At 35.4% G+C, this 13,583-nt stretch overlaps 1 protein-coding gene across 2 annotated transcripts in view; it reads right to left on the bottom strand.

The window, feature by feature from the left end:
* Nucleotides 1-13,583, bottom strand: part of LOC131074819 (copper-transporting ATPase PAA1, chloroplastic) — a 257,652-nt gene that overhangs the window by 137,641 nt on the left and 106,428 nt on the right. For both annotated transcript variants that reach the window (XM_058011520.2, XM_058011529.1), the window contains exons 6-7: nt 246-479; nt 5-103 (exon numbers count right to left, since the gene is read on the bottom strand). In XM_058011520.2, coding sequence (XP_057867503.2) covers nt 5-103; nt 246-479 — 333 coding nt within the window. The remainder of the gene's footprint in view (nt 1-4; nt 104-245; nt 480-13,583) is intronic.

The raw sequence follows: 13,583 nt of genomic DNA, 5'->3' as shown, positions 1-13,583 counted from the left end.
ATACCCCAGGTTGTTTGATAACTGGCAAAGGTTCTCCTGTGAGACTTGATTCATCCACGACACTCTTCCCTCCTCTTACAGTTCCATCTGCCGGAATATGATCCTGTATAATACATCTACATCAGCATTAGACAATCAAAGGTAAATTTAGGATGGACAACCCACAAAGTAAGTCATCCACTAAAACATTTAAGAATTCAACTGGATAGTGAACCATATATAAGATTTCTAACTCATTGTCTCACTCCTGGTAGAACCACAACATGGTCTCCGACAGAAAGGCTGCTACATGCCACTTCAACTGTTGGAAGGGAGCCCTCTGTAGATGATCCGACTAAAAGACGAGCTTTTGATGGAAGAAAATTCAAAAGTGATGTCATATCACTGCTGGCCTTTAACTTTGCTCTCTCTTCCAGGTTTCTCCCCAAAAGAACAAAAGCTAGAAGCATTATAGGCTCCTCAAAAAAGGCCTTCCAACCCTGAAAATAAACCAGTCTAAGCTCTTCAAAATTTAGACACAGATTTTAGGAAAACATATTTGTTAATTTAATTTTTATGGAATTCGTGAATTTTCTTGCAAAGCTCTAGCAAGAGAAACTTCTATGCACAATCGTACAAAGTAGCCTAGAAACAAGGATTTTTGGACCAAAAAAGAACTAAATATAAGTTATTGAAAACCAATTCTTGTCTGTTTCATGTACGAAGGACTATTATAGGAAACTGCCCTTCAGATACCTAGACAAACTTCATATGTCATAAAGTATTTGTCGCATTGTTGCATCTATTAATTTACATTGTTTCCTAACCATGACAGATTTTTCTGTTCATTCAATGAAGCATATTTCACAATAACCTAGTAGTAATGACTCAAAAATCTCTATTTCAGATTTCCCACAGTTTTACGGAAAAGGTAACAAAATGGAAACTGGGAACTATATAAAAACTGCCAAGATAGCTTTAAAGACAATTTCTTCCAGAAAAAATCTATGAGGCGTACCTTGTTTTAGTCACTCTGCATTCCTTAACATATAATTCTGCTGAAATTTTTCTTTTGCATGCAAGGTATCTTGATTAAATGGTAATTATTAATGGTTTCTTCTCATTCAAGACTCTGAACCAATGCAGAGGGCATCAACATGGATATGCCATTACATGTACATAATGCATTATCCAAAGCAATAAAAATACATATTTACCAAGAAAAATAAAGGTAGGTGAAACCAGGATATATCATACTTAAGGATAACAAAAATTAACAAGGTCACCAAAGTATTAAAATAGCTTGCAATAAGCAGTTTGCTGTGGACGGAACAGACACAGATAGAATTGAATAGCATGTTCAAGCATTACATAATATGATAATTACAAATTATGATAATAGGATAAGGGAACTCCAGTAAGTGCATGAGCAAGAAGGACATGCATATGCATAATGTGCATCCATTAAAGGAATCCCATTGTTGCACACACAACTATAACTGTAAAACAATATAGTTATCCAGATTTATCTCTATACAGCATACAGCAAATAACTTCTAAAATAAAGACCATAGTGCACTGCTTCACTAATATGCCAAGATGTGAGAAACATAAAATAGTGGCATCTCTTTACACGGGCACATGATAGCCTAAAGGCTTGTCAAAAAAGAGAAAAACAAAATGCAGTCCTCTAGACTTGGCGCATGTTTTTCCCTCTCTCCTCTCAAGTTTGGAAAACACAAAAGGGTGAATAGTAAGATTCCTATAGGAGCACATTGGTTTTGTATTGCCCCCTTTTTGTGGCCTTTCTAGTATCTTTAGAAACTACAACTTTCTTGGAGAATGGCAACTTTATTGGAAAGGAATTCTGATAGTGTCAACAAGCTCAGGTAATCAACATGAGTCTAACAGTACTTTCAAGTTGCAGTTTTGACACTCTAGTAGCTCTCCACACTTCTTGGATATGTTTGCTATTTATGAAGTACCAATTTTCATTAAGTTTGATATCATATGAACTTAATATGGAAAGTAATGATACAGAGAATCATTACCAAGATATTTAATATTAACATAGGAGCAAAACTATCTTAAATAAGAGTTACAAATGATTTATCCGTAAAGGATAAGATCAACAACTAAGAAATCAGATGACAACTAAAAGAATAATGAATATATCTGAAGTTTATACTAACAACTTAATTGACCATTATAACTTAATATTACAATACTATTTTAATTGAACTCAAGGTTATGTTGGTATGGTCAAATTTCATAATTGGCCTATTTTAGTACTTTCTACAACTTGGTGGTTGTATGAAAAAATAATTATTTCAATTCTAAAGTGACTCTTATGGTTCGAAACTAAACTAAAATAAAAATCACTTTATAAAGAGATAAAAATGATTTTTCTAGAAAGTTGTTAAATGGTTATAAAATAGAGCCTCAAGAAAGATCCCAAAAATCAAAATAAATTAATAATTTATAGTCACTTATAACAAGCTACAAGGATTACTATTAAAATAGTGATTATCGAAAAGTTCCATACGGCGTTATAAAGGAAGGTTGAGGAGACTCATTTTGTTCATTCTTGGCATTTCGTTTTTTAATGAAAACCCAGTTGTGGAGTTGAACACATTTCTACCACCCTAGGACGAATACCCTTGGTGAAGATTGGTTTTGAGAGTGAAACATCTTCCCTAGCCAAATGAGAGGATTCACATACGATTTACACTGGAGCTAAATGTTCAAGTTTCAATATTTCTGCTGGAAAGAGAATTATTCTTCTAGTTCAGATATTTATTTTTATTAGCGTTGAAAGTTACAAATTTGGTGAAGATTTGTGATTCAAATAATAAATTTGTGGAATACATTCTTTCTTTTTCTGGCCATATAAGCTTGAAGGAGATTCCAAGGCAATTGCTAATGGTTATTTGGTGCACTGCTATCTTTTGGAAGGAAAAAGGAGGTATAATAGGTTGCAGATCAGTCCACCATTATCGCTGATGAGTGTAAATCAGTTTCAGCTGTTAATGTATTAAGTTTGGTCAAGGTTACTACTCCACTTTCTTTTACCTGCTGATCACTAAGGATTATTATACCAGCATCTACTATATCAGCTAAGAGTTCAGAAATCATTAATTTGAGTATTCTATTTTAAATATTTGCTTTAACTACTTGTATGACAAATGTTTGTCAAAATGTCTATGCATCATTCCATGCCTTCAAACTGTTTGTGAGAATGTCTATGATCATACATGAAGGTTGCAGCTCATCTACATTGCAGAAACTCATAAACATGAATAAGTTGTTCTACCAAATGTTTGACAAAATGCCTATGAGCCAGCAAGGTGATTTGAATGTTTAAAGTAGACCAACTTATTCATCTTTATACAAGCAAGTAAACAATCTCGTTAGCAGCAGTTTGAAGCATTCCAGATCAGAACAATAATCCACTCTACTATATACGAATTCCTGATTTGTATCAACATTGGGAACTATGTAAATTTATCCAAAAATTATTGAGATCAGTCTTTCCGTGTTATTCTTGAAATTTGAGTGATCATTCAAGTGTGAAATGGATGCATGGAAACTGTTTGGCATAATGCCTATGAGATTAATTGGTAGTTATAGTTGTTCATAATCAGTAAATTCGACAATTCTACTGTTCCACCAAATGCTTGATGAAATGTCAATGTGCAAAAAGTGAAAACAATTCCAAGTTTGTTGAAATTCCTTGGCAGGGATATTTCAAGCTTTGACCATTCATTCTCCTTATCCTTTATTCCAACTTTCACCTGTGCAAAAGCAACAATTTCAGCAGGTTTTAACGAGTGTTGTGATGCCATTGGAGCTAAGCATACAAGTTTTTTTCACTATTAAAACATCCTTGGAAGTGTTTCACTGATCATTACAGCAGGTTGTGAGATATTCCATTTACCTTTGTTGCTATTATCAATAAATTTTGCAGGTTTTCAGCACTTCTTCAAGCATTCAACAGCTGGCATAGCACACAGCTGTCTTCTACATTCTTCTTCAAATGCCTCATGTTTGCAGCAAATTCCTACATTATTTATCCAGGCGCCTAGAGATTGGGGGCTAGATTTTCATCACGAGGAACATAAAGATTTCAGTAACTAAGGCCTCATTTTTACTGCACCCTAGGGTTTCAAAACACCAAGTATTGCAAGATTTCAGAGGCAGCTAGGGTTTGTAGAAAATCAGATTTAAGTCATCATATTATTGGGAATTTTACCAAATTGTTGCTAGGATTTCAAGCTTCTTCTAATGGCCTATATCATCTTCAAAGTAAACAAGTTGCTCTTGCCCAACAAAGCCATTGAGAGAAGTAATTGAAATTTAAAATTGGCTTTTTTAATCCATTGACATAACCTTCTAGAAGGGTTTATCTTGAGATGTTATATATTAAGATGAATATTTCCTTATTTAGATGAATTATTTTCAATGGTCCCCAAGGACACATCCACCCTAGTTTTCCATTACTTCCAAATATTGGAATGTCTTGGGGATATAGGGACAAGGACAAAACATATAGGGGTCGGATCAGAAATGGCAAGAGCCAACACTAGCACAAAGTTGAATTTGGGCCCCTTTTGGAGGGACTAGGGCATTGGACGCCATAGTCCACTCAAAAAGGGACTAGAGAAAGGTGGTTGCAGAGTAGTAGGACCCAAGACATAGGATCTAGTCTCAACCTTGGCATATGACGACAATAGGATAGTTTAAAGCCCAAATAGGCTTAAAATGAGCTAGGAGAGAGCACATCAAAGCAAGGGCCCAATACAGTGAAATTGTAAAGGGTTACAATTTACTACACTATAGGAGGCATACTAGTCAAGCATTAGTGCAATGATATGTGTAACCTTCTATCTTTTAAATACCAATAACCTGATATGTAAGGGCAAAGAGACTCGATAACTTGCAAATCTCTAGTGAATTTCATACCAAGAAATGAAACACATTATACAAGAGTTCACCTAGACCTAGGTTGCCAATTCGGGTTCGAAGAACCGGTACGGCAAAAATTTGAAAAGGGGTTTGGGTTCATTTGGGTTTGTTAGTACAAAAACATGAAAATTATATATATATATATATATATATATATATGCAGCCTATAAGCATGAATTAAGATTAGCATGTCACATAGCATCATATAAAGTTTAAACAACAAAACCAACATAAACTTGTAATCATAGCATCATGATCATACCATAACAGCATCATATACATCAAGTTTAATATCAAAATGATAAAATATTCAAGTATCATTGTTTCAACTTTCAACAATTTAAAGTTTGATCATCAAATGAATTCTCTAATTCATCATCCTCATTCTCCTCCTCATCATCATTGACATTGACATTAGATGAATCAATGCCAATGCCAATGCCACTTACACTTGCACTTTAAGTTTGCTCGCTATCTGAGTCGTCAAATGCAACAAGCTAACAAGTGAAAGCATCCAAATCAGTATGCTCTGGCTCTATATCCCACATTTTCGTTTCCCCTTGCTTGTAGTCATGTTGCTTGTGTGAAATGAGCCAAGTTAATGTTTTAAAACTCACTTTTAGGGTTATATTTTAATTTTTATGTGGTGGAGTTCAAAAAAAATTAAATTTTGCAAAAAAAAAACCATTTTTGGGCTGTCAAACCCCTGCGTTCGACCTAGGTCCTCTTGGGTTCGACCTGGTCCGAACCAAGCCTGTGAATCACGGACCCTGTCTGGACCACAGGCAGACCAGACCAGAACCCCGGATCAGCACCCAGGGGTCTGGGGGGCCGAACCCGGTAACCTAGACCTAGACTATAAATAAGTCAAGTAATTTAGTTGAAGCATGGATCTATATATGTGTAGAGATATTATACATAAAAGCTATGTTATCAAGTTTTTCTAGCAGCCCCAAACCCATATGGGTGTGGTTTGAATGGGACGGCTTTAGGTTGACCCAAGGTCCACCCCAAGCACCCTTAGTTTCCTCTGAGTCCTTCACTAGACTACATGTGGGGCTAGGAAGGCTATGGGTTCCCTCAAGGCACTAGAGGCAAACTTGGGCAAACTAGGGCTAGTTCCAAGCTAGCGCAAGAGGACTCACATGCTAGCTAACCAAAAAACTAACAAGAAAAAACATTTTAAAAGGAATATATTAAAGAGTATCCTAAGTACTTAAATGCCCCCTGACATGAGGAAACTTAACTATTTTTTTTTCTTTCATTTCACAAACACGAGTAAAACAACATTTTTGCCTCCAAGCTACCATTATTGGTTTTTAGGTTGCTAAATTTTTCTTCAAAAGTGATGGCTATAGAAAAGAAAGACCGACACCAAAAGAAGAGAAAGAGCTGCACAAGGAAGACTAATCTATCAAACATGGCTAAATCTTGTAATTTTTTCAATATTTTTTATTTTTTTTCAAGTTTTTTCTTGAAGTCATCAATATTTTTTGAAGATTTTTCATACATAATATGGGTTTATAATGTTGCTCTTTTTAAGTCGTATTGTTCTAAATTTTTAACGCTTTCGGTTTTTCATTTTGTTATGTTCATATAGAATGGATAGTAGATTTCATTCAATTGTCACACATGTAGTAAGCTCATTTAAATTTGATACATCACCTCTTTGGCAGCATACAACAGTTATTGAACAACTTTCTAGTGGTGACCGTTATCATTAGCATTCTTACCAATGTGAAAATGAGTAAAAGAGCTCACATAATCAAGTGAAAGCTCATGTATGCATTTTTTCAGGCTTAGGAATAAGAATTTCTCTAAAGCCAAATAAAAAAGGGTTGCCAATGTAACAAACAATGAGTATATTAAAGAACATGAGGATGTCAACATGGTAAGTGATACATCAAAGGAAAGAGTATATCCTCTTTCCCAAGAAAGGATTGCAGAAACCTCCTTATAGCTTATCACAACCAGATAGCCTACATCCTTTCATGTCACTATCTTCCTAAGAGAACACCCCTTTCTTTCACGTAAAACAAGCCTATTGAAAAAAGCCTCCAAGAATGAGCTAAGAGAGGTTATAGTTGAGAGCATTGCTTAGGGATTCTTTTAAACCTTGTTAGATCACCATATTGGCAAGATATGGTATGGCGATTGCCAATGCACATGCTGATTACATTAGTCTTGGCTATGAAAAGGTACGCACCACCATATTGGCCAAAGAGAAAGCTTGCATACATGGCTCAAAATAGCTGTGTCCATTTTTTACAAATGAAAAGATTTAAAAAATTGACCACTAATCATTGTCATTGTAGTGTCCCCTAATAAGGCAATGTTTTTGGAGGCAATAGATTGTGAGGGAAAAGTGAAGGATGCAGCTTTCATTGCCAATATTTCATACAATCCATTGAGATGGTGGGCTCCAAGAAGATTGTCAAGTGATTGGTTCAATAGTGGAGGGTACATATGAACATATTTTTTCGACACCATGTGTTGTCCATTCACTTAACTTGATTTTGCAAAAGATTGGCACAGAGATCGAGTAGGTTAAATAGATCTACAAAAAGGCCGACAATATTTAAATGTTTATTAAAAATCATCATATGTCACAAGCTATATTTGGGACCTTTGAGATGTCTAAAGTAATTTAAATTTTATTTTTTAGTATACTTTTTAATTTTTATCTTTTTGTATATATGTCATCTACTTTTTAATATTTTAATATGTTTCATTTTTTACACTATGTTACTATGTTAGGTTGTAAAAACTTGATTTGCATCACACAAATGTTTTAAGACAATGTGTGAAAGTGCAAGATGCATTGAGCATTATGGTCATCAACACTCTTTGGAGTGTATGAAGCCAATCAAATGTAGAGAGACCAAAAAATCAAAGCATTGATCCTAGATGATGAGTGTTGTGCTCATATGGAATAATACGTCCACATGTCCAATAATACCTCTTGTGCATAGTGATACAACTCACCATAAAGCTCCAAATTCGCACACCTCTCAAATGAGAGAGAACCTCCTTAAATATAGGAGGAAGGGTGGCTTCACTAGTCATACCTTTTCAATAACCCCCATTCATAAATAATTAATAATCTAATATTTATTTCAAATGGGATATGCATATAAAGCAAATAATATATAAGGTTTTATAACCTTATATTAGAACATATATAAATGTTATAAGGATGTGACCTCTAATAACATTATGTTCTGACGCTCCCCCTAAATGTCAATAGGGGATACATGACCCATTAATGGGTCTGAAAGTGTTAATCCTACACTTCACCAAGCAAAGTCATCAAAATGGCGACCCCCAGATCAAGGTTGGATAAAAGTTAATTTTGATGGCGCAACTCGTGGTAATCTAGGACACTCCAGTGCGGGGTGTATTGCTAGGGATTGCAATGGTAAGGTTATCGCCAAGGGAATGCAATGCCTACAACCTGGAACAAACAACGAGGTTGAAGCCCAAGCCGCTTTGTTGGCAATCCAAATGGCAAAAAAGTAAGGAGTTTTGAAACTTCACCTAGAAGGGGATTCGCAAATTATTACCCATGCCATAATCAAGGGTGAAGCTCAAAACTAGAAAATTGAGAAAGAAGAACAAAGGATCAAAACAATTTTATCATCTTTTCAAAGTTATAGAGTCACACATGTCCTTAGAGAGGGCAATAAGGAGGCAGATTATTGTGCCAATCAATCCTTTGACCTTCAAGTCGGTGACATTAGATTTGAATCAATACCTCCAACGAATACAATTATGAATAGGGGGGCCGAAATTCAATTTCCATTATCTATTGAACCTGCGGGTTCAAATGCCCGTTAGGCTAGCACATTCTACTTGGCGGCAAGAATTTGGATGCATTTAATTCTTGTCAGTACAAGGCGGATATCGGATCTCACTTCACCCGAAGATATCCTTCCTACTTTTTCAGGTGAGCAAGTAGAACTGGGTCGTGTTTGTAAGGCTAAGGTGGCGGTCTTTTGCTTATACCGAGATATGGTTGTGCGAGTATTTAATTCAGATGGTGGCACTTCACACATGTTGCCACCCTAACTTTGACGGACTTCATTAAGTCCCATCAAGTGTGCAACCAAACGTTTAATTCCAAAACGAGCAATACAAGTTATCTTTAGCAAAGTGTGTAGCAAGGCGAAGGTCGTGAAGTTAGTTGGGTGCTCAAGGTGGTGCAGAGAGCTCTGGGCATGGTGCCATACTTTGAAAGTGATAATGGAAGCCAATTTTTCACTACGAGCCTCCTGACCAATGATGGCCTTTTGGGGCCAAATCTTTGATTAGCGCCTTTCTAATGTCTTTTGCTTCAAGGAGATGGAGTTTCTTACCAAGGTGAAGATTGTGTTGGGGGATGAATACATGTGTACCTAGTTCAAATACCGAATAAACGTGGATATAGCTTCGCTATTCACGGCTTGGTGCTTCGAGTTAGTGAGTAAGGAGAAGGTGTGTTGGATAGTGACAAGCTACAAGCGGGAGGAATGGAGAGGTGGGTTTAAGAGCTACTTGTAGATGTCTCGCGACAAGCAAGGCTTCGTTTGCCCAGATGGAGTCTAGCTCCATGTGAGTGAGTTTCAACCACCACTCTGCTTGTACATATTATGGAGCGCCAGCTGCAATAAAGAGATGTGTCGAGCCTCGGCACACGTGGGCATGCATGGTATCACAGAGTTTCTGGAGGACAGGGAGAGACAAGTTATTAGGTGGGAACAGACAAAATGGGGTCCATATGAGCAGAGGATGGAAGACGAAGGGTCTGCATCTACATCATCGACCAGAAGGAAGCACGAACGACCAAGGGGATCAAGGAAGGGAAAGCCGAAGCGATCACTGTGGATTGGCTTTCCCCCAGAGGATAACGACGACTTGGACTATCAAGAAGAGCCTCAAGATGAAGACCAGTTGGATGCAAGGAAAGGCAAGGAGCTGGTAGTGTTTAATTCATTCTAGTTTTAAGACTATTTTGCATAAATTTAGTATATCGTGTTAAGGATGTTTGGTTGGGTGGGCTGGTCCGTTGCGCATTTATGTAGGGTGGGGTATATTTCTGGTTTAGACAATAGACTATGGACATTTACGATGATGTATCTTTTGATTATATATTAATAATACGACATATTAACCAATCAAATAATAAAAAATTAAAAAAATAGGGGATCACATGTCAATTTCCATAAAGGAAAAAATGAAGTACCCTAGTAATGCACGTCTTCTTTGATAGTGACAAACAGGGACACAAATATATGCCAACATGAAAATCATGCATTTTGGACTACATGAAGGTCATCTTGTCATAATTTATAATCCTAGTGTTTTAAAAATGATGCTATGAGGTCTTAAAAATTATATTGGAGCCACAGTCTCCTCAAACTAGCCTCTCCCCAAGTTCATTACATAGTGCCCATAGGACTTAATACAATGCTTTTACAAGTGGAAGATTTACAAGGAGAAGATTATACAATATGCCCATAGGACTTAAGCACAAATGTGCCTAGAGGACTTACTAATGCCTACCTACAGTATTTATGGCAAAAAGGGCTTACATATGCCTATTTGCAAGCTTAAAGGACTTACTAATGCCTATATAGCTCTTATTTCATACCTATTAGGTCATATGCCTACCTGTAGGATTTTAACTAGGATTTAGCCACTAGGTGGTGTCATTGACATGCACACTCCCCCTCAATGGCATCACCTAAGGCCAAGCATTATTTGAATTTGGAGCATATAATGCCTAAAGGTCTTACATCTAGGATTTAGCCACTAAATGGTATCATGTGCACTCCCCCTTAATGGCATTGTCTAAAAGCCAATCATTGCACAGAGGATTTCAAAGTGATGGCTAAATTACAATATATAGCATGTTCCCGTGATCTTCAAAGTGTCTTTATTATGGAATAATTTCACTTGAGTGAGGTGCTTATGATCTTCAAAGTGCCTTTAATATGAAATAATTTCACTTGAGTGAGGTGCCCATGATCTTCAAGGTTCATTTTGATATTTAGAAATGATATTCTTTGAAAGAGTAAAATATCTTCAAGATAGTACTTTTACATGTATCTGACTGAAACTCTTCCATAAATCTTCAAGGCCATATTGATTCTTCAAGAGCTACTTCCATATTTCACCCTTTTGATTCAAAGACACATAGAAGATAGCCTTCTTATTAAAGCATTGCACCATCCATGTAATAGCACTTGCACCATATGTTTTGAAGGCATAATCTCGCCATAGACAATACAATTAGTAACACAGTAATCAATTAAACTTGATTTTTGGTGTAAAGAAAGAATGTAATATTATGCATTCATCATTCGCCAAAGATCACATAATATTCCTCATAAATGTAAAATATAGTCCAATAATTGGCAGCAAGGAGATCAACATATATTTTTATGAGAATTAGCATGAATAATTAGTTGTCTTGTTTAAAATAAAAAATAGACATGCTACTACATATAGTAATGATCCATAAAAAATTAGGCAACGGGTGAGCTATCCTTTCCAGGTTTGCTCCCCGAACAATTTTGTTAGGGCGATAGCCACCCAATTTAAGTAGGCTAGTTATAAACCCAATAAATTTAGGTAAAGTAACACTCAAGCAATTCCATTTTTTTGATAAATGTGTAAGAGTTTTTAACTTTTTGCCCTTCCCTTTTGATTCACTTTGTCATTTTTGTTGTTTTAATAAAAAAAAGAATGAATTTATGTGATAATCTTGTATTTGACAACAAGGAGGGAAAGATTTAGGAGCACCATCTATATCCTTTATATCTAGAGTATGGATACTCCATCATAAGTATGAAACTAAGAAAAATAATATAATGCATTGCATCTTTATTAATATTCCTTTAAGAACTTCAAATCCATGATCTTATAATGAAAATGGAGGAAGGAGTGTATTCATTAGACAATAGGATTTGGGTTAACACAACCACTTGACTAGAGATATGAATGTCAAAATCTCAACATTATAACTCTTAAGAAAGAATGCTTATATCATTATCATAAATTATTGAGAACGCGGAGGTCAAAATTCCAACATGACCCCATCTTGATCAAGTAATACTTTTTGATCTCTATGAAGTACAGACAAGTGTATATAGATATTTGTATATCACAAATTCCATTCATGACAAGTGTCAAATTATGAAACTATCTTTAAGTCTACAATGGATAAGATGTTCAAGATATATTTGAAGAATCGATTATTTATAAAGAAATTGCAAGTCTGCACCATCTCTTATAACATTGCGAAGGGAGGTATAACACATAAACCCTTTGAAGAGAATATAGTAGACATGTATTCTTAAGAATGTGTTTGACAACAAAAATAATCTTACATTAATCATAGACAATGTGCTTTTCTTATATTGACAACTTTTAATGATAAGATTGTTTACATGTATGTGAAGAGTGCAAGTTTGTTGGAGACTTGTAAAGAATTTGACAACATGAAAGAATGAGAGATCTCATAGAGCATATGGTATTCCTCATGAGTTAATCACACCACTTTTCATGTGTAAATAGCAGGTCAGATTTCTAGTTGATTTATATTTGTGTATACTCCTATCTTTTGTCAAAAATGAGACTTTAGAACAATATATGTATAGCCAAAAGTAGGTGACGAAAAATCTACATAAGAATTTTAGAATATCTGATAAAATGCTACTTATCTTGCATCATATAAAAATAGTAATTGTAGCGTACTAATTATGACAAGACATGCTAGAAAAATATTCTATTTGACAACCAATAGAAAAGTGTGCATTTGTCAATTGCCAAGAATAGCATCTAAATGCCATTACGATCCTTTGGAAAAGTAAGGGTGACGATGGTGTGAACATAAACACAACAAACAATATATTATATAAATTTTAAGAATCCTCCACACGTTGATAAAAAATATAAAAAACTCATCAGCAAGTAGCATTATTTATAGAGTTAAGACGTGCATTCAATTTTTTACTCAGATTAACAAATACATTAAAGCATTTCTTCCTCAAAAAATAGATTAACAATGAGCAATTATGTCACTAAGATTTGTGGAAAGGATTGTAGGAATTTGCATAAAAAGTTTTCCACCAAGTGTAGTGTATCTTTCAATATAACCTATAAAAATGATTAGTGTAACCTAACCTGCTCTGATACCATGTTAGAAATTAGGATCTTAGGATACTAACCGTTATAAACAAGATATAAAATAGATACATTAAGAATCATACAACCATAAATTAACACATTACACAAGATATACAAGGGGAAAACCCTTTCAGGTAAAAATCCCATAAAGCATCATTTTATTAAAACACTTACAAATGTTCCCACCAACAGGCCGATTGAAGTTAAACTTTGACGGAGCCTACAAAGGAAACCCAGGTCCGTCCGAAGCAGGATCCATCATATGAAAGGACAAAGGAGAATTAGTATGGCGAGGCTCAGTTAAACTTCCGAATGGCACCAATCATGATGCTGAATTTACGGCTTTGCTTGGCAGTCTTAAACTATGTTCAGATAAGAATCTTAGAGCAATAGACATTGAAGGCGACTCCCTTAATGTCATTCGGGCAGTCATCTCAAACTCAGCTCCTAGCTGGAAATCAGAAATGTGG

Source organism: Cryptomeria japonica, chromosome 11 (genome assembly GCF_030272615.1).
Source record: "Cryptomeria japonica chromosome 11, Sugi_1.0, whole genome shotgun sequence".
NCBI lineage: Eukaryota > Viridiplantae > Streptophyta > Pinopsida > Cupressales > Cupressaceae > Cryptomeria > Cryptomeria japonica.
The sequence above is the reverse complement of the archived record's forward strand: the minus strand, read 5'-3'. Positions and strand labels throughout refer to the sequence as shown.